The sequence below is a fragment of the Nicotiana sylvestris genome, chromosome 4 (assembly GCF_000393655.2).
Source record: "Nicotiana sylvestris chromosome 4, ASM39365v2, whole genome shotgun sequence".
NCBI lineage: Eukaryota > Viridiplantae > Streptophyta > Magnoliopsida > Solanales > Solanaceae > Nicotiana > Nicotiana sylvestris.
In genome coordinates this window covers 99,426,985-99,450,323 of record NC_091060.1, presented here as the reverse complement: position 1 = coordinate 99,450,323, position 23,339 = coordinate 99,426,985, and the positions used below count along the sequence as shown (strand labels likewise).

At 37.5% G+C, this 23,339-nt stretch overlaps 1 protein-coding gene and 1 long non-coding RNA gene across 2 annotated transcripts; one reads left to right on the top strand and one right to left on the bottom strand.

Moving 5' to 3' along the window:
• Positions 1-17,664: 17,664 nt before the first annotated feature.
• LOC104243043 (uncharacterized) lies at positions 17,665-21,028 on the top strand. Its single transcript, XR_715122.2, has 2 exons — positions 17,665-18,030; positions 20,710-21,028. It is a non-coding gene; the product is annotated as an uncharacterized lncRNA (long non-coding RNA).
• A 177-nt stretch (positions 21,029-21,205) lies between these two features.
• LOC104243044 (probable NAD(P)H dehydrogenase subunit CRR3, chloroplastic) lies at positions 21,206-22,262 on the bottom strand. The gene is made up of 3 exons (XM_009798169.2): positions 21,848-22,262; positions 21,473-21,612; positions 21,206-21,399 (listed from the first exon to the last, which is right to left on the bottom strand). Exons 1-3 carry the CDS (start codon positions 22,087-22,089, stop codon positions 21,275-21,277), a joined length of 507 nt encoding a protein of 168 aa, XP_009796471.1. The 5' UTR covers positions 22,090-22,262; the 3' UTR covers positions 21,206-21,274.
• Between the last annotated feature and the right edge of the window lie 1,077 nt (positions 22,263-23,339).

The window sequence follows — 23,339 nt, the reverse complement described above, 5'->3', positions numbered from 1 at the left end:
AATGATAAAACGTGACTGCACTTATGGACAACTAGTCGAAAATTATGGGCCCAAACCTAGCTCATGCGAGATGGCCAGACTTGGGCCCCTGTCTTTCCGATATGGGCCTAACTGATCTGTTTCGATTTGGGCTCGGCCTTCATGGGGTTTATATTACAAATTTATGTTTTTTGTCTTAACAAGTAGTTTATTAGTTATATGAGACCATTAATCAGAAAAGGAAGAACTGAACCCCTTGTGTACAGTTTTCATGTTTGGCATACGTTACAGCATATATGGCAAAGTAAACTAAATCAGAGATGCAAACTAATTCATTGAGACCACCTTTATCTAACAACATACATATACAATTATCCTTCGATACCCTACATTGACATCTACTATGCTTGCAAGCTAACTTCAGTATCCCAAAATATGAGCTATTAGACATTACATGACATTCAACACACCAGTACATATATATAAACAACATCTGCAGATCTTCTCTTTTATACTCATTGCTCAAACTTTCGAGTTACATTGGTAGTGTAATTGTGTACCTGGTATGGAGGACAAAGAAGAAAGGAATGATCAGCTGGGCAGTATGCAGTAAACACAGCAACAACAGGTACACAGCAACAACACAGCAACAAACCAACAACCAAATGTTTTCCACAATCCACGAACAACCACCAATAATTCCCAGAACAAAAGAAACTAGCAAACAGTCGAGTGCCAAACCAGTAATTCCAGACGAAGAGTAATGAAACACCAGAAGTAAAAGAGTGTTCAATGCAGCAAATACCAACAGTTCAGCAACCAACAAGCAGCTCAGTCAATGCAGACGACAGAACTTGGCCAAGGCAGCTTGACCAATGTGAATTCTTATTCAACTTTCAGATGGTGTTTGGTTACAATCTATTTGGAAACTAACTTATGTTTTCCAGCTTTCTTTAAACTCAGTAAACCTTTCTTCAGACTAAAAGTTTCAGCTTTAAGACTAAAAATTCTTCCTTTTTCTGAAGACTAAAAGTCCAGCTTTAAGACTAAAAATTCTTCCTTTTTCTCTGAAGACTAAAAATCCAGCCCTTTTTAAGTTCTCAAATGGCCTATTTATAGGCCAAATGAACTAGTGCAGCTGAGCTGCCTGCCCTGCCAATTGGCAGAATACCCATACCCTTTAAGCCCATGCCTAAGCATCTTTGGTGCCAGCCCCTTTGTTCCCCACGCCTGGTCTTTTGTTTAATCAAGAGTTATGGGCATCATTTATTATTCATTTCAAGCCCCATACTCTTATGTCTTGCTCCCCATTGGTATTAGTTTAATCCTAAATTAGTACCCTACTTGTCAGCTCATTTAAACTAATCTTTCTACCCTTTTTAACACCCCAGAATGCCCTTGTTAACCCTGGATTATTACTGCCCTGCCTATTGCAGCATCAGGGCATTTTTGAACTGATGAAAGTTCAAATTCAAGACTGCCTGGACTGAACCTTTTCAGTCAGTTTCACAATGCAAACAAACCATTTCAAACAATGCTGGGGCATTCAGTCAGTGGCAAGGTTCAATTAGTCATGCGACATTATTAGCTCATTCGATTCATTAGTTATAGAAAACTGATCGACGACATTTATCGAGTCGACTATACTAATTATAACAGGTAATAATCAGTCGTTCAAATAAACAACACATACAGGGACCTAAAGGGCTTCGGACAACTTGGTCAGTCACTAGGAACCTATATAAGTTTATTCATGCGACGACTATACTAATCGGACATGCTTATCATAGGATACATTTAAATCATACACAGAAACCAATCGACCAAATAAAAGGTCTTTACAGAGATGAAGAAATCCGAATGAAAAATAACAAAAAATAACAAGCAATTACCACAAAGCATGCTAATGACTTAATCAGAACCAAACAAAGAGAAAAGGAAACTTACCGAAAAAGTTTGAAATCAAAACGGACCCAAATCTGACTCGACTTCGAACTCTTGAGGCCGAACAAACTTTAATCAGGGTGTTCTCACATGAGAACACCTTGATTAAGGTCTATTAGACCTCAAACCCTTGTCAAGACCGGCCGGATTCCAAGGCTATTAGTGTTCTAGGTTTTGGATCTCCAGATCTGATTTTTAGGGAGTTGTGGGTAGATTCGGACCAAACCAAGCTTGGTTTGGTCACGAGGAAGGTCAGGGGGGTGTCTGGTATGAAGATGGGGTAACTTGGCATAGGTCCGGGTTCGACTCAAATCTTCAAATGAAGATTCGAGACGAACGAAAGTGATTCGAGGCAAATGGATAGTAGATCCATGTTCAGGAGAGTGAGGGGGTCTTAGGGTGTTCAGGAGGTGGTCACCGGCGTTCGTGCCGCCGGCTTTAATGGCGAAGGAGACTAGGGCGGCTGCTAGGGTTCGGGGGGTTTCAGGTTTGAGTTTGGGGACGATGAAGGGTGGGGTTGGTATAGGGGGTGCGGGGTATGATAGGAGGCTTATATACGGGGAGGCTGATTGGATCTGAGCCGTTAGATCAGATGATCTCAACGGCTTAGATCTGATACTGAGAAATGAGACGGGGTCGTTTGGTAGTTAAACGGGGTCGTTTGGTTTAAGTGGGGGGTTGGGTCAGACTGGTTATTGGGTCGGGTTTGAACACGGGTTGCTGAAGGGGGTCCTGAGCCGTTGGATTGGCCTGGACGGGTGGCTCAGATCGAATGCCTTTATACGGCGTCGTTTGAATTGCTGCTTGGGCAGCCGGATTTGGACTGGGCCTGAGTGCTGGTTGGGCCTGTTATTTTGTTTAATTTTTGGCCCAAACCGATTTCCTTCACTTTTGTTTTCTAATTTCATTTTTCTTTTAAAACAAAAAATAAAAATAAAAATAATAAATAACGAAATTAAAACTAAACAATAATGCAACATTTTAACACAATTATCACAAAAATTATTTAAGTAAGTTAACTAAAAGCCTAGAACAAACGATGCACACATATATTTATTTTTTGAATTTTCTTTTACTGACCGAATTATGGTTTAATCATCCTAACATACATATTTTGTTTTTTTTTGTTTGTTAATGATTAAATGCAAAAATGGACAGATCCACAAATGACTAACAACACATGTCACGAAAACTCGAACAATTGTACAGCGAAACCATTTGTTACTATTTTTATTTTCTTTTGGAGCGATTGCTCGTAAAGCAAAAATCACGTGCTTACAGCTGCCCCTCTTTGCACGAAGACACGAAGGGTTTTCGCGCAAAGATAAGCGAGCGATTTTTGCCCGTCCGAATACTCCGTGTGAAGCATTTTTGAAAAAGATTTGACCGAACCTTTGCTTCAGAGGGTTCCTACATATCCTGGGCTGAAAACAGGAATCAGGTCAATGTAGTTCGGGAAATTTGGTAGCTGGGTTTGTAGCCCATAATCGTTTGCATAATGTGGCACTCCCTACAAAGCGAACAGATGAAGGTTTTGATCCTAACGCTTACAAGCTATTTGCAAAAGCTGGATACAATCCCAATGAGCTGTCAAAGTTAGGGAAGCTCCCATCAGAAGCAGCAACGAGGCAACACCGTGAAGGTCTAGGATACAAGCAACCGTCACCAGTGCGCATCTCAATAAGAAGGGCAAGTAGCAATTATATCACTGTAGAAGACGAATCTGCCGCTTCTAATAGGCCTTCTGTCTTTGATCGGCTTGGAAAATCAACTGTGAGAACTTCTGTATTTGAGAGATTGGGTCCATTAAAGAAGGGGAATAAATTCCAAAGAAATCATCTAAATACAAGAACACCCGCTTCACCCAAAATTCAGGAGATCTCTAAGGATTTACAAAGTTTGGTTCCTTCCAGAATGAGGCGACAAACAAAACTGATGGTTTCATGTGAAGAAGTACTGAAGGTAAAGCCATATACTGTGGTCTACACTAATGAACGTAACGAAGATGAATAAAGTGTAGGTTCTTCGTATCATATCACTGTACAAGGCGAGAATGGTGTTTCGTCTTCGATGGAAGATAATGTGGAATTGGAGGATGTTTCGCCGTGTTATCACATATCCTTCAATGATGGGGACCCTCAAGAAGATAAAGATGCGAAATATGCTCCACCTGAACTTGAAGAAGGAGTGAAGACGACAGTTGATGCCTTAAAAGAAGTTAATCTTGGCACCGATGAGGAACCAAGACCCACCTACTTAAGTGCTTTACTAGAAGTTGATGAAGAGAGCACTTATATTGAGTTACTCAAAGAATTCAGGGATGTCTTTGCTTGGAGTTACAAAGAGATGCCTGGCTTGGACTCGAAAGTAGCAGTCCATCACCTTGCAGTCAGAAATGGTGCTCGCCCTGTTAAACAAGCTCAAAGGCATTTTAGGCCAGACTTGGTTCCCCTGATTGAAACTGAAGTTAACAAACTCATTGAAGCTGGATTTATTCGGGAAGTTAAATACCTAACATGGGTTTCAAGTATTGTCCCTGTAAGGAAGAAGAATGGCCAAATTCGAGTATGCGTTGACTTCAGGGACCTCAATAATGCATGTCCCAAAGATGAATTCCCGCTTCCTATTCCAGATCTGATGATCGATGCTACTACTGGTTACGAGGCAATGTATTTCATGGATGGTTCGTCGGGCTATAACCAAATTCGCATGGCACCAAAAGATGAAGAGCTTACTGCATTTCGCACCCCCAAGGGTATTTATTGCTACAAGGTAATGCCTTTTGGCTTGAAGAATGCTGGTGCTACTTACCAAAGGGCTATGCAGAATATTTTCGACGATCTTCTCCACAAGAATGTCGAATGCTATGTTGACGACTTGGTGGTGAAATCAAGAGAGAAGGGTGACCACATGAAAGACTTGAGGATGGTATTTGAATTGCTCCGGAGGTACCAACTTAGGATGAATCCGTTGAAATGTGCCTTTGGAGTTACTTCTGGAAAGTTCCTTGGTTTCATTGTCCGACATCGAGGGATCGAAATTGATCAAGCCAAAGTGGATGCCATTTTGAAAATGCCTGAGCCTCGAGATATCCATGAATTGAAGAGTCTGCAAGGAAAGCTAGCATACCTTAGAAGATTCATATCAAACCTGGTTGGGAGGTGCCAACCATTTAGTCACCTCATGAAGAAAGGTGTTCCTTTCAAGTGGGATCAAGCTTGTAGCAATGCCTTCGAAGGTATCAAAACCTATTTGATGAAGCCTCCAGTTTTAGCAGCACCTATACCAGGAAAGCCATTGATACTATACATTGCGGCGCAGGAAAGGTCTGTTGGAGCATTATTGGCCCAAGAAAATAGTGAGGGGAAAGAAAACTCTCTTTACTACTTGAGCAGGATGATGACACCTAACGAGTTGAACTATTCGCCAATTGAAAAGTTGTGTTTGGCGCTAGTCTTCTCAATTCAAAAGTTGAAGCACTACTTTCAAGCTCATGTTGTCCGTCTTGTTTCTAAAGCAAATCCCATCAAGTTCGTGATGTCAAAACCTGTTCTTAGTGATCGACTAGCGAGATGGTACCTCCAATTTCAACAATTCGAGATTTTGTACATCCCTCAAAAGGCTGTAAAAGGACAAGCATTGGCAGATCATCCGATAGCTGATGACTGGGAGCTAACTGATGAACTACCTGATGAGGACGCAATGGTTGTTGAAGTTCAACCCCCATGGAAGATGTACTTTGATGGTGCTGCGCATCGTGGGGGAGCCGGGGCTGAAATAGTATTTGTCACTCCTCAAGGTGAAGTCTTGCCCTACTCTTTCACCTTGACACAACTCTGTTCCAACAATGTTGTTGAATATCAAGCATTAATACTTGGGCTTGAAATGGCCGTTGATATGAAGCAATTGCAATTGCAAGTCTTTGGTGACTCCCAGTTAGTGGTCAATTAGCTTTTGGGTAGTTACGAGGTCAAGAAGCCTGAACTACGCCCATATCATGATTACGCAAAAAGGTTGATGGGGTGGCTCAGCGATGTGACTATTCAGTATGTACCAAGGAAAGAAAACAAGAAGGCTGATGCTTTAGCCGCTCTAGCTTCATCATTAGCCCTGCCTGACCAAGTGCAAGTTACCGTCTGCCAAAAATGGGTAGTACCACTGCCAAATGAGGTCAATGGTGAAGAAAACGAACTCAAGCATCTTGTTGTTGTTTCTGAAGTTGATAAAAAAGAATGGCAACAACCCATTATTGACTACTTATGCTATGGGATACTTCCACAAAATCCGAGGAGAAGGACTGAAATCCGTCGTCGTGCACCTCGCTTCCTTTACTATAAGGATACTCTATACAAAAAGGTCGTTCGAGGGAGTACTCTTGCGATGCCTAGGAGAAGAAGAAGCTTTCCAAGCTTTGCAAGAGGCACATTTTGGGGTATGTGGGTCACACCAGTCCGGACCAAAGCTCCACTTCCATATAAAAAGGATAGGATATTATTGGCCAACGATGGTAAAAGATTGCTTGGACTACGCTCGAAGATGCAAGGCTTGTCAATTCCATGCGAATTTTATTCATCAACCTCCTGAAGTGTTGCACCCGACTGTTGCATCCTGGCCATTTGACGCTTGGAGATTGGATGTTGTTGGACCACTACCAAAGTCCTCTAGCGGGCACCTATACATCTTGGCTGCAACTGACTACTTCTCAAAATGGGCTGAAGCTGTTGCTCTTAAGGAAGTAAAAAAGGAAAATGTTGCAAGTTCATCCGAGTAAACATTATTTATCGTTTTGGCATTCCTCGTTACATAATAACGGATAATGGAAAGCCATTCGATAATAGGTTGATGAACAGGATTTGTGATCTCTTTGGCTTCAAGCAACGTAACTCTTCGATGTACAATGTTGCCGCCAATGGTCTAGCTGAGGCATTCAACAAGACTCTATGCAACTTGTTAAAGAAAGTTGTCTCCAAATCCAAACGATATTGGAATGGCCATATGGAAGAAGCTCTATGGGCATATAGAACGACTCATTGCCCAACACAGGCGACTCTTTATTCACTCGTTTATGGAGTCGAAGTTGTCTTGCCACTTGAGCGTCAAATACCTTTGTTACGACTGGCTATTCAAGAAGGGATCACTAATGAAGAAAATGCTCGACTTCGATTAGCAGAGTTGGAAGCTCTTGATGAAAAAAGATTGGAAGCTCAACAGAGTCTTGAATGTTATCAAGCTCGATTTTCTCGCGCCTTCAATAAAAGAGTTCGTCCGAGATCCTTTCAAGTAGGAGATCAAGTCCTTGCCGTACGAAGACCCATAATTACTTCCCATAAACCTGTAGGGAAGTTCACTTCAAAATGGGATGGGCCATATGTCGTACAAGAAGCTTATTCAAGTGGGGCTTACAAGCTAGTTGATGCAGATGGTATGAGAATTGGCCCTATCAACGGCAAGTTTTTGAAGAAGTATTATCCATGAAGTTGCAAGTCATGACGCTTCTCGACGTACGAGCCTAAACTGCAAATTATGATGCTCCTCGACACACGAATCTAAACTGCATGTTGCTACGCTCCTGGCCCGCAAGAGTATAAATTGTGTACGGCCCAAAAAAAAAATTCGCTAGGTTGAAAATCTCGAAAGAGGCGGCCTAGGAAAAAGTTAGGACATATAAAAAAAATCCGCTAGGTTGAAAACTTCGAAAGAGGCGGCCTAGGCAAAAGTTAGGACATAAAAAAATCACCCATTCTGAACTACGGAATGACTTGATCCTCTTCACCGAGGTACGTAGGCAGCTTAGCGTTTCATTCTAAGTTCAGTCGCACAAGTTCAAAAGATACATATTGCCCCAATTGTTGTCCGAGTGAAGTATGGAGGAATGCAAAATCAAGCTGAAATGCCATCCTCTTGTGGAACTTTGATCTCATTTGATTTAAAAGGGGAAACCCTCCATGGTAAATTGATATCTTCACGTCCGTCGGTACTCAAGTTGAAGTCCCCAAGTTGAAATCTTCAACTCCGTCGGTCTTCAAGTTGAAGTCTTCAAATTCGCCGATCTTCAAGTTGAAATATTTAGGCCCTCCAAGTCTCAAGGTTGAAGTCTTCAAGTCTGTCGGTCTTCAAGTTAAAGTCTTCAAATTCGTCGGTCTTAAAGTTGAAATATTTAACCCCCCAAGTTGAAGTCTTCAAGTTCGTCGGTCTTCAAGTTTCAGTCTTCAAATTCGTCGAGCTTAAAGTTGAATTGTTTAAGCCCTCTGAATCTTCGAGTTGAAGTCTGCAAAGTCCGCCAAATCTTCAAAGTTTTCCAAGTGTTCAAGTCGATGTCGTCTTGAAGTTGAAGCTTTATAACTTTCCAATCTTAAGGTGGACATATAAGTTCCTTTGCACCTTAAGTTGGCCTTTTCGTGGGTTTGTCCTTAAAAGGAACTATAACTTTCCAATCTTAAGGTGGACATATGAGTCCCTTTGCACCTTAAGTTGGCCTCGCCGATAGTGTGGGCCACATTGAGAGTAATCTCTCCTGTAGTCGATCCACTTTGAGAGTAATCTCTCCAAGAATCGGGCCATTTGAGAGTAATCTCTCCAAGAATTGGGCCACATTTTGAGAATAATCTCTCCAAGAATTGGGCCACATTGAGAGTAATCTCTCCAAGAATCGGGCCATTTAGAGAGTAATCTCTCCAAGAATCAAGCCATTTTGAGAGTAATCTCTCCAAGAATTGGGCCACATTTTGAGAGTAATCTCTCCAAGAATTGGGCCACATTGAGAGTAATCTCTCCAAGAATCGGGCCATTTTGAGAGTAATCTCTCCAAGAATCGGGCCATTTTGAGAGTAATCTCTCCAAGAATCGGACCACATTGAGAGTAATCTCTCCAAGAATCGGGCTATTTTGCGAGTAATCTCTCCAAGAATTGGGTCACATCGAGAGTAATCTCTCCAAGAATCGGGCCATTTTGAGAGTAATCTCTCCAAGAATTGGGCCACATTGAGAGTAATCTCTCCAAGAATCGGGCAAGGATGAATACCCATCCCCTCACACCCCAAGATTATCTTCTTCATGCGTGGATCATCTTGTTGAACAAGAACATATCTTTCTCGCTTGACCTACAAAAAAAAGGAAAAAGAAAGACAACAAAAAAGAAATCACCAGAAAAGAAGAAGAAATTACCTTCGCGTTATTGCTTTCGAGTCCACAAAAATAAACTCAAGTGGCTTGCAAATACTGCGAATTGATGCTAACAATACAAGCATATGAGTTTATATAGGCATGGCAAAGACAACATAAAAGAATAACTTCCGATGTGGGATCACTTGTTGAGGCGGCTCCAAGAAGTAGTTTCCAACTTGAACTGGAATGTAGTAATTTGACTACTGCTCGAATAGTAATATGCGTATTTCATAATTCAAGTAGGGGTCTAACTAAGCATTTCAGAAGTTGGATTCTAAATGGAGATTGCACTATTTTTGAGAAACAATTCAAGACCAACGTGACTTGGTCTTGGACTCAAGTCCATGATAAGCAAAAAGTCATGTTTACGTATATTTTGCCTAAGGGAATCCATCTGGTATTTGGATTCAAGAATTGTTTACTTAATCTTGAAAGCTGCATATTGAGAGGTAAACAAAAATATGACTTTCCTTGGAAAAAGAAAACAAAGGAGTGTTAGTCGTAATACTTCAATCCTTGTCTTTCAATATTTGACAAATATATCCGACAAGACTTGAAGCAGGGGCATTTGTATGCATATAAAATTTATTGAATTCAAATTCAATAAATAATTTAGATTATATTTTAAATATATTAGTCCAAATAAATATTATGGGCTAATATAATTGAATTAATTATATAAGTCCAATATATATGGATTAAATAAATAAGTCTTAATCCATTGGGCTAGCCCATTTAATTGAGCTAAAGTGATAAGCCCACTTCATTAAGCCCAAGATGTCATCTTCCTAGAGGCGCAGTTTGGTGTCACGTGTCAAATGACGTGGAGCGCCAAGTCAAGCGGAAGAGCCAATAGGACCATACCACGTGTCAAAATGACAAGGCATGTCCAGTCGCGCTAAAAGGCCAATGAAATCGCGTCACGTGTGCAAGTGACATGTTCTGGCCAATCAAATGCAGCCATATCACACTTCAATTTGATTGGTCGGAAAGAATTTGTTCTTATCACAACTCTTCCCTTCCACAACTATAAATAGGGGTCTTCATAACTCAGAAAAGACACCAGAAGTTATAACAAGAAGCAAGAAAGAGCTCGTGGATCAAACGCTGCAAATTCCTCCACAAGTTTCAGGCTTCAAGTTCAAGTTCAAGAAATCAAGTGCAAGTCCAAGAACGAAGAACAAATCAAGGTCAAGGTCAAGCTATCAAGTTCAAGCTCAAGAACAAGATCATCGTTCGAGGCAACAAATACATATTCAAGATCAAGCTCAAAGGCCCTTGAATTTATTTACTATTGAAAAGAAGAATCAGAGGATTCATAGAGATTGTACACTCAAATATTTGAAATAAAATACTACGATTGTTGGGATATTTTTCGATCTTGATTTTATTTTCTCGACCCAAATTTATTGTATACAGATTTTGTTGTTAATTTTCTTTTTGGGTCTTGGTTAACTCCAAGCTTTGTTTTACTATTCTTCTTCTATATGTATTCTTGATTCGTCTGATATCACATATTTTTGAAGTGTTGCATGTGAGTAATTTCTTTTATTTTAATGAAATTTTAAATTTTAACCTAAGATTTGAAATTGGGGTAGTAAAAATTCAATGTGACCAAGCAACTGAAACGCACATAGGATTTTTGGGGGTGCAAGAGGAATAAACGGTGAAGGTTGCAAAGAAGCAGCTTTTAAGTAATCTCTCGGCGGCTCATATTGAGAGGTAATGAATGAACTTTCTTCTTCCTGATCAAACTATTAAGAACTTTTTTTAGGTTATTTTAATTTTTCATATCGATTGTCATGATTTTCGTTAATTGGTATTTCAATACTTATTGTATATATAAAAAAATGAATTGTACGTATGAGCTTCAGACACATTGGTATTTCATTTATAAGGAATTGGTTCCAAAATGACAACCTCATAAACATGCTTCATTCGACTTTTTAGGGAGTGAAATTGGGTGTTAATTTGGTTCCTACTTCCGTCCTATCCTGTTCGTATCTTCTTCTTCTTCTTCTGTATTTATGAGTATTTCTTTGGTGTTTTCTATTTTGCTACCCAATTTTATATATGAATATTTTGATTTATCATTGATTTGCATATGTCTAAGATTTCATAGATATTGTCAGTTCAGTTCCTTATCCCCTTTGGGTTTGGTTAGAGCACATGTAGCGCGCGAACTAATTCCCTCGACTGGAAAACTGCGGGCCCTTCATTTTTACAATAATATGAGAGGAGATAAGGGCGTTATTGCTATCTGTGAACTTGTGAAGCACTCTCCAATATTGGAGGATTTCATAGTCATATACAATGATTGGATCTGATGAAGATAAGGGCGTCATCTACTATCTTTCACAAGCAGTTGGAGTATGCACCAACTTAATGGGGGTTGACTGGCATGAAAGATGTTTATGAGGAAGCTGAAATTGTATTGAGCAAAGTCATATCGAGTTTGTTTGTCAAAGTTAACTGAAATCTCACCCGAGTTACTTGAATTTGTAGGATAAAGTCTTCACTTCTCTTGCTAATGCCCTTAATAAATTTGTTGAATTCTTGGAGTTTTAGAAAGACAAACCATCAAACCTTCTCCTTCTTTGCCCACCTGTATAACTGTAAAACAAATTCTTACCAAGTTAAACTTTGCTGAGAATGAATTGAAAGATGAAGGTACTATCTTAGTTGCTATCTTTTGAGCATTGTCTGAACACACTTCACATTCACAATTGCACCAAAATAACAATGTGTTACTTTATTTGAACTATCTAACCATATTTCTTTCTTTTTGTATTTCACAGTATGAATATCATGATATTAATCTGATATTATTTTAAGATCAATAACTAGATAATTTCCATTTGAATTGCTATGGAGATCAACGACTCCAGGTCTGTTTTGAACTTGGGGAATACATTTTTATGAAGATAACACCAACTTTTTGACAACCTCTTACAATATATACTGTTTATTAAAAGAACATAGTTCTGGCAGTTTTAAATCTTTAAAAGAAAACCCATTTACTCCAAAAGTTTTACTTGCAATGTGAACTGCAACAATTTTATCTACAATGTGGCCTATGTTGTATTTGAAAATTGATGCCTTTTCGAATCCTATCGATAAAATTAAATTCTTAAACAAATGACTTGCCATTTGGTTACCCGAGCTAACAGTTCTGTGTTGTCGTGTGGATGATGATACTTACATCTAAGCTGCTCCTGCTGGAATCTATATTCCCATATCACTGTGAACCTTCCAAGAAAAGTTTTAATATGAAAATTTTGAAAAGTGTGGGGATGTAATTAGAATAAAGCTGCTTAATTTTGAAGAACATGATGCTCTTGCGTATTTGATATGCCTTCATTAGAAAGAGAACTTGCAGGACTCATTTGACTATATGTTGTCTTATTTGTCATTGCCTAGGAGAAAACATAACGATCTTACCACTCTATTTCTAGGAAAATCACAACTGATTGGTTGTAATCTTAGAAGTTGTTCATCTTGGTGATTTGAGAAGGCATAGGATATATATATGGATCTGGATCTGGCCTAAAACATTTGTCTTCCACTGTAGATGTGTCTTTCTAATCTGGAGGAAAGATGAATGCAGTTAGTAAAGTTCAGGAAGTGCTTACCATGACAAAGAAGAAGAATTGACAGAATCATGACTAAAGTGCCGCAAGAATGCTCCAATATTGACATTCTATGGACTGCTTCAATGGATATGGCATCTTATCTTAATCCTTATGCTATTGTTGCAACTAGAAATTATATGAAAAAAGAGGATGTTAAAGAGAATCTAGACATGGGTTTAACATCATACTTTTGTTGCACCAGGTATTTGAAATTTTTAGGCATTGCATTACAAGTTTGAATGGCAACATAGTAATAGATTGCACAGGAATGTTGTAGTAAAAAGATGTGTTGCTGCAAAACTAAAGCATGGAGAAAGTGGGAGCCACATTGAAAGAGGGAATAAGACTAATAGATGGTAGACATGTACTTGGAAGTGCTGCGGAATTCATAAAGATTGCCTTGGTTAGAGAAGTTGATGAGAACAATCTCAGTTACATGTGTTAGCTTAATTTTTCTGTTAAGTGATGTTTCAACTGGGAATCCTTTTGGTGCTGCTACTTTGTCTTCCACCCTTATCCAAACAAGCAAATTTTATATCCTTTGGCGTTTGAAACCTTATATTTGCAGGTTACTCCACCACAAGAGAAAAGTTCAAACTTTTTTTTATCTTCAAAGGTCTTCATCACATGTATTAGAGAAAATAGTTTCAAATATGTTATGAATAGAATTCTATTTAGAGTGAATGTCTATCTTGTAGAGAGTTTTACTTTGTGGCTAAGTCATTTTTTCCCCTATAAATAGAGGGGTCTTACCCCATTGTAGATCATCCCAAAATTCAATAAGAATTTTCTCTCTCTTTCTCTGCAATATTGTTCTTCTACTTTTATTGTTTTATCACACGTTATCAGCACGAGACTCTACCGTCTCAAGAAGCTCTTTGAGAAGATTAAGCAAATATGGATATCTCACAAAGCAAACTTGGATTAAAGTTCAATTGTAAAAATATTTGTCTAATTGATTCATGTACGACACATACAATATTCAAAGAGAAGAAATATTTCTCTCATTTAAATATGTGTAAGACAGATGTTACTACAATTTCTGGTAGTAGTAAATTAATTGAAGGCTCTGGAAGAGCTACTATAACTCTGCCTAAGGGAATAATACTTATCATACAGAATGCAATGTTCTCCTCCAAGTCCAAGAGGAACTTGTTGAGTTTTAAAGATATCCGTCGAAATGGATATCATATTGAGACAATAGATGAGAATAATCTTGAATATCTCATCATTACCAAGAATGTCTCTGGCCAAAAGAGGGTTATTGAGAAGTTCCAATCTTTATCTTGTGGCATGTATTGGACAAGAATTAGTGCAATTGAGGCACATTCTACCGTAAACCAAAAGGTTACTGATTCCAATACTTTTGTACTTTGGCATGATCGATTGGGACACCCTGGATCAATTATGATGAGACGAATTATAGAAAACTCAAATGGGCATTCATTAAAGAATTTAAAGATTCTTTTAAATAATGAATTTTCTTGCACTTCTTGTTATCAAGGCAAGTTAATTATTAGACCATCACCAACAAAGGTTGGAATTGAGTCCCCTGCGTTTTTGGAACGTATACAAGGGGACATTTGTGGACCTATTCACCCACCTAGTGGGTCGTTTAGATATTTTATGGTCTTAATAGACGCATCTTCTAGATGGTCTCATGTGTGCCTATTGTCATCTCACAACCTCGCATTTGCAAAATTAATGGCACAAATAATTCGACTACGGGCACAATTTCCCGATAATCCAATTAAGTCTATTAGACTTGATAATGCTGTTGAGTTTTCATCCCAAGCATTTAACGATTATTGCTTATCAATTGGGATAAAAGTGGAACATCCTGTAGCTCATGTTCACACTCAAAATGGTCTTGCAGAGTCTTTAATTAAACGTTTGCAATTGATAGCAAGATCGTTACTCATGAAAACGAGGTTGCCCACTTCTGTTTGGGGTCACGCCATTTTGCATGCAGCAATACTAGTTCGTCTCAGACCGACAAATTATCATAAATATTCCCCGTTGCAACTAGTTTTGGGTCATGAACCTAATATATCCCATTTAAGAATTTTTGGATGCGCAGTATATGTACCTGTAGCACCACCATATCGCACCAAAATGGGTCCGCAAAGAAGGTTAGGAATATATGTTGGGTTTGAATCGCCCTCCATTATTCGCTATCTTGAAACATTAACGGGGGATTTATTCACTGCTCGATTTGCAGACTGTCGATTCGATGAGACACTTTTTCCAAAATTAGGGGGAGAAGTTGGTGAAACCAAACAGGAAATTTTGTGGAAAAATCCATCATTATCTCATCTTGATCCACGTGCCTCTATTTGTGAAAAAGAGGTGCAAAAGATTATCCATTTGCAAGGAATAGCAAATCAAACCAGGCGCATTTACGGATGTGAAAAGGATAACAAAATCACATATCCCTGCAGAGAATGTTCCAATCTGTATTGATGTCCCTATTGGACAATCTTCTAGTATCATAGTTAATGAGTTAAAAGCACGCCTAAAACGTGGCATACCATTAGGTTCCAAAGATCAAAATCCTAGACAAAGGAAAACAAATGATCAAAATGACACTACGAAAGAACCTCATGAAGAAATCCACGATTTAATAAATTCTGAGATTCATGTGGAATCCACTAAGCCCGAGGCTCAAGAAAATAAGGAACTATCAATAAATCCAATCGATATTGAGACAAATTTGAATCGAGTGGATATAGTGGTGGATTATGTCTTTGCATATAATGTTGTATCTAGCATTATGCAAGAAAGTAAGGATCTTGAACCTCAATCTGTTGGAAAATATCGACAAAGACTTGATTGGCCAAAATGGCAAGAAGCAATCCAATCAGAGTTGAATTCACTTGCAAAACGTGAAGTTTTTGGGCCTGTAATCCAAACACCTAATGGTGTTAAGCCTGTTGGCTATAAATGGGTCTTTGTACGCAAGAGAAATGAGAAAAATGAGGTACAAAGATATAAGGCACGCCTTGTTGCACAAGGATTTTCACAAAGGCCTGGTGTCGATTGTGAAGAGACATATTCACCTGTTATGGATGCTATAACTTTCCGTTATCTTATTAGTTTTGTTGTCCATGAAAAGCTTGACATGCATTTAATGGATGTGGTTACCGCCTACCTTTATGACTCACTTGATAATGAGATATACATGAAAATTCCCGATGGATTTAAAATGCCAAACGCACATAATTCAAAGTCCCGGGAAATGTTTTCAATCAAATTGCAAAGATCGTTGTATGGTCTAAAGCAATCAGGACGAATGTGGTATAATCGTCTTAGTGAGTATTTATTAAAGGAAAGTTATATAAATGATGCCATTTTCCCATGTGTTTTTATAAAGAAAACAACATCGGAATTTGTTGTACTTGCTGTATATGTTGATGACATAAACCTTATTGGAACTCCTATAGAACTCCGAAAGGCAATTGATTATTTAAAGAAGGAATTCGAGATGAAAGATCTCGGAAAGACAAAATTATGTCTTGGTTTGCAAATTGAACATTTGGCAAACAGAATTTTTGTTCATCAATCTACCTACATAGAAAAGGTATTGAAACAGTTTTACATGGATGGAGAACATCCATTAAGTACTCCGATGATTTTTCGATCACTTGATGTGAATAAGGATCCATTCCGGCCTCAAGAAGAGAATGAAGAGCTACTTGGTCCTGAAGTACTATATCTTAGTGCAATTGGTGCACTAATGTATCTTACTAATACTACAAGGCCTGACATAAATTTTTCAGTTAATGTCTTAGCAAGATATAGCTCTGCTCCTACAAGGAGATATTGGAATGGAATCAAACACATATTGCGGTATCTAAAAGGGACTACCAATATGGGCTTATTTTATGGCAATAATTGCAGTCCCGATCTGGTTGGTTATGCCGATGCTGAGTATTTATCCGATCCACACAAGGCTCGATCTCAAACAGGTTATGTATTTACCTGTGGAGGCACTGTCATATCTTGGCGATCGACTAAGCAATCAATTGTGGCTACTTCATCTAATCATGCCGAGATAATTGCTATTCATGAAGCAAGTCGAGTGTGTGTGTGGTTGAGGTCTATAATACATCTTATTCGAGACAAATGTGGTTTGAAATGTGACTAGTTACCCACAATTTTGTATGAAGACAATGCAGCATGCATAGCTCAATTGAAGGGAGGATTCATAAAAGGAGATAGGACAAAGCACATTTCACCAAAATTATTTTTCACACATGATCTTCAAAAGAATGGTGATACAATGTGCAACATATTCGTTCAAGTGATAATATGGCTGATTTGTTCACAAAATCTCTACCAACGTCAACCTTCAAGAAGCTAGTGTACAAAATCGGGATGCGAAAGCTCAAGGATGTGAATTGATGCTTTCATCAGGGGGAGTTAATGCGCGTTGCACTCTTTTTTCCTTACAAGGTTTTGTCCCACTAGGTTTTCCTTGAAAGATTTTTAACGAGGCAATCAAAAGGCGTATTATTAGAGATGTGTACTCTTTTTCCTTTTCTAGAATTTTTTTCCCATTGGATTTTATTTTAGTTAAGGTTTTAATGAGGCACATTACTTATCGAGTATACATTCAAGGGGGAGTGTTATGAATAGAATTCTATTTAGAGTGAATGTCTATCTTGTAGAGAGTTTTACTTTGTGGCTAAGTCATTTTTTCCCCTATAAATAGAGGGGTCTTACCCCATTGTAGATCATCCCAAAGTTCAATAAGAATTTTCTCTCTCTTTCTCTGCAATATTGTTCTTCTACTTTTATTGTTTTATCACAAAATACCTTTTGTAGATGCTGCTAAAATAAATTAGTCATGTTGGGCCGTGCACAGCACGGGCTGAACCTTACTAGTATATATATATAAGCGAGAGAAGAGTGTACGAACGCAGCATTACATCATTGTGCAAAAAGTAACCTGGATTGTACGTACCTTAGATTTGTATTGATATCATTGGTGATTCAATTTATTTACCCTCACTTCAATTTCCACTTTACTTCCACTTCTGATTCTTCTCATTTGTTTTTTAGTCCGTCCTTGCTCTTTCTCTTTCTCTGCCAGTTTGACATTTTCATATCTTCTTTGTTATTCATTCTCTCAGCAAAAAGTTATTAATTTCCCTAAATTGGTTTGACTTCACATAGGAAACACTCTTATGTCTCCAGCTCCAGAACGCTCAAAATCAACTTTCATACGGTTTCCGTCTCCTGCTTCAGTTTCAGAGATAAAAATAATATGCTCTTCTCCTTCTCCTTCAAAGGTCGTCTACCTCTTCGAGTGAGTTTCTCAACTTTTTCTATCTTCCTTTTCTCTTGGAGTTCGCTGATGTCTTTTGTGCATGCCGCCTTCTCTGTCCTTGTGAGCTTTTCGGCATTCTTTCTCTGTTTAAGATATCCCGTTGTTGCTAATTGAACTTTGGTAGACCTCTATTACAGTCATCTACTTTTCTGATAGGTTTTTCATTTTTGTTGGATTTTTTACATGCATATCTGTAACTTTATTTAATTTAAGAATACATGTTTGGAATAAGATACATTCATACAAAATTTTGATATTTGATGAACACAAACTTTATTTTCGGGCAATCAACCTTAATTCCCTATTTCCCCTCTTTATTTTGGGAATTTTGTTTATCTATTTTTCTGTTAATTTCTACAAATATCTACTCACTTCATTCCTATTTGAAGCTCTAAGATTGTTGGTATGGGGATAAGTAAGTGATGTAAGCAAGATTAATAACGACTTGATTACAAATGACAAAATATTGAACTAGAGTAGTATACATTACACTCTTTTTTAAATCTCATTGTTTGAGTTATTTGAGGCACCTAACCCTCAGGGTTGGCCTGGTGGCAATTGACTTGAGCCTTGGGGTTTGCTCCCTTTCAAGGTCTCATGTTCGAAACCCACTGGGTGCAAACAATTTCTGAGGGTCATCGGACTGGGTAACACCTGAATTAACCGTGGTGCACTTGCGGGAAACTCCTTGCCGAGGGCCTGTGCACCCCGGGATTAGTCGGGGCTCTTAGAAACTCGGACACCCGGTGCAAATCCCAAAAAAAAAAAAAGTTATTTGAGGCACCCCAAATGTTCGACGATATGTCAAAAATAATTAACTACATAATATTTTTTTTTTCCTTTTGACTGCTCTTCTATCGTTCATTGTGTGTATTTCTACTACAAGATTGCCTCTGTTTGTTTCTAATTTAAAAACGTGCCACTTTTTATCTAACTTTACCTTTTCAAGAAAAAATAAAGATGACTTTAAAGTTGCTCAAAATTACCCAAATTGTAAATATAATTTTATGAAGTTATAATTGAACTATTTGGAACATGAGTATTGAAAGATAAAGATATTGCTGAGCCGAAGGTTGGGGGTTTAGATTATCCATTTCTTTGCATGACCTTCTTTTGATAGACTTGAGTGTTCCAATGATGGTGAAGAAGTTGGTCGATTAAAATAGACAAGAAGGAGGACATTTATTACGCTATTTTTGTACCTTGTGAAGAGCAAAATCAACTGCTCCTCTTTGTTGTAAGATTACTTGAAAGTTAAAACATCAGAGGTTTAATACAATAGGTGATTGATGGTCAAAAGTTGGAAACAAGAGAAGTGTTAAGAAAGCGATGAAGATGTTGTGTGTTTACATATTTAACCTAAGGTTTCACTACTTGTGCCACTTAGATCTCCAGGATATATGAAGTGTTAATGCCATCTATATTCGAGCTGATGAAATCTTAACACTTTGGGGAGCATAGGTCATCCTGAATGGAGTAAAAGTAGCATAAGACATTATGAGTGGAAGAGCTCAAGGCGAATGTCTTGAATAGCGACAAAGGTTATACAAAGTTACAATATTGTTTGTATTCTGTATTTAAATCCAATTTAGTGAGTCACACTCTTCGTTTTACTTCTTTGATATTTGTTCGTGGTTGAGAATATTTTGTGGATGTAGTAATCTAACAGCTATTACTTATGTTTGTGTTCAAGAAATTCATTGAAACATATATCATTTGTTTGCATCTGTTTCAATTGCAGTTTGGTATTAACCGCCTAATTTTGTGTCTATCAGTATCAGAAAAAATTAGAATTATACCAAATTTAAAATTTTACTTCAACAAAATAAAAAGACTTGGAACAGGAATGTCGACAAATAGAGGGTCAAGAAGAGTAAGTGATATCATTCTCTATTCTTGCTTCTTCTTTTTTAACCCCTGGTCTATATTTCTTCTTTTCATTTTGTTTTGGTATTGAAATTGGCAGCTCAAGGGTGTTGAAAAGAAAAGAACATGTGGTACCTGTAATTCTGGAGATTAGTCAAATTATAAATGGCAATATCACCAACACTATGAATGTCTTTGTTTGTCATATGATAGTGTTTGCAAATAACTGCTTGGTTTTGCAGAAATTGAAGCTATAACTTTGGTTCTTGTAAGTGTTTGCCAATTTTGATGTTAATATTTTTGAAAAGCAATGTGGTCATGTGTAGGGAGATTGTAATGTTACTGTCCATGTATAGTCCTGCACGCAGCGTTGAAGATGTCTTAACTTTTAGAAAGGAACTTTTCCCCGAGACAGTAATGGTGCTTCTTGGCCATAATATTAGATTGCTTTCTTATATCTAGAAACCCAAATGTGAGGTGATATGATGTAGACAATTCTCATGGTTAATAGCATATATTTAACTAGTATTATTTTTCTTAAGGTTCTTGATACTATTATATTCATTAGTGCTGTTGTAGCTGGAATTTCAAATATTTGGTGGTTTAGGGTTGCGGACAGTTCCAGTAGTTAATAATTTGATACTTGTTAACCGTGAATCATATTCTGATTACTTGGTTGTGTAGCAATCTGGAATTCAAATTGTGAGGTGGTTTACATAAGTTAATAATGTATCCCGTTCTTATTTTGGGATAGATTTGATCATGTTATAATATTCTTTCACGTTATTGCAGCTGAAATCCCAAATGTGATATTGTTGCAGCAAATCATTCACATGGGAACAATGCTTGTGAAGAGCATAAGATGGTGGATGTGCTTTATGTAATAGTAGTAGTTTTACTCCATCCAGTTTGTTGTACATATCTGTAGTGTGGTTTGTTTTCATAGAAACAACGTGACTTGACTATGTTAATGTTTTGGTTTCTTTTTAATTCTAAGCTCTATTTCAGCTCCCAATTCTGCCGTCTTCAACATTTTTCAAACAAAACTAATTCTATGTCCTTTGGTTGTTTGAAGTCAGCTTTGTAATTATATTTGCCGGTACTGAGAAAAGTTCAACTTTTTCCTTATTTAGTTTTTGAAGTGGACTTTGTGCATTTATAACTAAAGTGACTGTACAAAAAATATCTTTTGTATATGTTGTTGGTATAATGCAATGACGCTTGGAATAACAAAGTTGTTAACAACCCTTTACTGAAAGACTTCAGATAAACTAGAAAACAAAAATAATCATGGGCATTGCACGGGCATACCTTGCTAGTTTTTTTTTATAAATAAAAGACATAAAGTCTGTATGAGTTACAGAAGTAAGTCATCAAGAAATGGGGTGCTAAATGGTAGATTGACCATCCCAGAAGCCACAAGAAATGCAAGAATCCACAAGGGTAGAATCCATTTGAACACAACAACTAAAATCTTCTTTCCTGTGACAACAAACAAAAGTTCAAGATTGTTAAGCATTTAATAAAAGAAGTAAATATAAAAGGAATTTATTACCAGCAGAGGCAGATGTGTCTTCAGTTTTATCAATAAGCCATTCACCAGTTTCCCTTAGCTTCTTTTCCACATCTGCTTCATTCTCCCCAACAGAATTTGACAAAATTGAATCAAACAAAGTCTTGCTCTCCTTTGCTTCCCTTAACAAATGAATCTTTTCTTAGATTAGCTACACAGTATTTGATTACACTTATGTATCTTCAGCTTTTTAAATTCATTTGCTCCCTTGCTAGGAGAAAGTATGTAAACCAAAATGATCAAATTTAACACAGTGATAATATCTCTCCTAAAATACACAAGCTTTACAGAAAGATTCAGTAAAATAGCAACACCAAGATAGTAGTAGTATGTTCGATAAAGTAAAAGGGTATTTGCCTGCTGGTATCTCTGTCTCGGAAAATGCCAGCACCAATGGCTCTTTCAATCTCTGCGACTGAAAGTTGCCTTTGATTCTGCTTCTTTTTCTTCTGCAGCTCCAGTCTTGGTTGGGATTTGAGGAGTGAAGGGTCTAAGTTATTAGAAGGAGAAGGAACAAAAGGTGAAGGGTCAGTGGGTGGAGATGAAGATGCAAGTATTTTGCGAGGCTTTGCTGTAGAGATGAACTTTAGTCCAATCATTTTGGATATGTTTTTGTTATAGAATGAATTATAAGTAGCTAAATGTCTGTGTTGAGCTTTTGCAGTTGTATTTGTGAGGAATTCCTCAAAACAATCCCATGGATTATCTTCTTTTTCGGGATAATCTTTGCACCGAAAAATCCAGCATTCTTATTATCGGTTTTGGACTATTTCTCAACTTGTTCGTGTTATCCTTACGCAAGGTATTAGCTTCAAGGTTTCACGTATTGATTTTGATGATAACAAATTAAACCAAAATAATTATTAATTAAAGAATATTTATTTGTGGTAATTTTATTCTTGCATATATTTGTTCAAGGGAAAAGAAGTTAGTAAAGATCCAAACAAATATGCGAAAGAGAATATCATGTGATGAATTTATGAACGAAAATATAATCAAGAAAGATTATTTTAAAAGATTAATCTCCAAGCACCGTAGAAGGAATAATATTTAAAAGTCAAATTTCAAATATTCAATGGCTCACCACAATATCAAAAGAAGACTCTCCGAAAATTATGGAAGGAAAGTTCTTCAATATCTTGGAGGGAATCTTACATAAATGTCCCAAATAAGTTTCAACTTACCAACCTCTAGCCATTAATCATAGATTTACCAAAACTAGCCAATCACAAATAAAATTGAAAATCCAAATAAATAAGGTTCTTTCTCTCCACGAATCACACGCAAAAATATCCTTCCATATTTTTAAGCGTGATCAGTAACATTAGATGCAAGACGGAAAGAAAATTTCATGGATGAGATAACAAATAAGGAGATAAAGTACAAATATATATATATATATATATATATATATATATATATATATATATAATTCCAAAATTTTAAGCAAATTGAAAACATATAGATGAGTCAATATACAAATTTTGAGGAAGATTGGAGGTTATTTAGACTGATTTGGTATCAAAATTCATAGCTGTCACACCTCCTTTTTGCGCGCCCGGCCCCGAAGGGTTAAATGCGCGGGTGGAGTTTTTCCAATTTAAGTGACAATATTCGAAATGGGATTATTTATTTAATTCAGAGTCGCCACTTGGGAAAGGTTTGGCTTTTGGTGTCCCAAGTCACCGGTTTATCTTGAATCCCAAATCGAGGAAAAATATTCGACTATCCAAATGAAGTCTGCGAACCAGAAATTCTAAGTAAGGAATTCTGTTGACCCGAGGGAAGGTGTTAGGCACCCTCGAATCCCGTGGTTCTAGCACGGTCGCTTAAATTGTTATAATGGCTA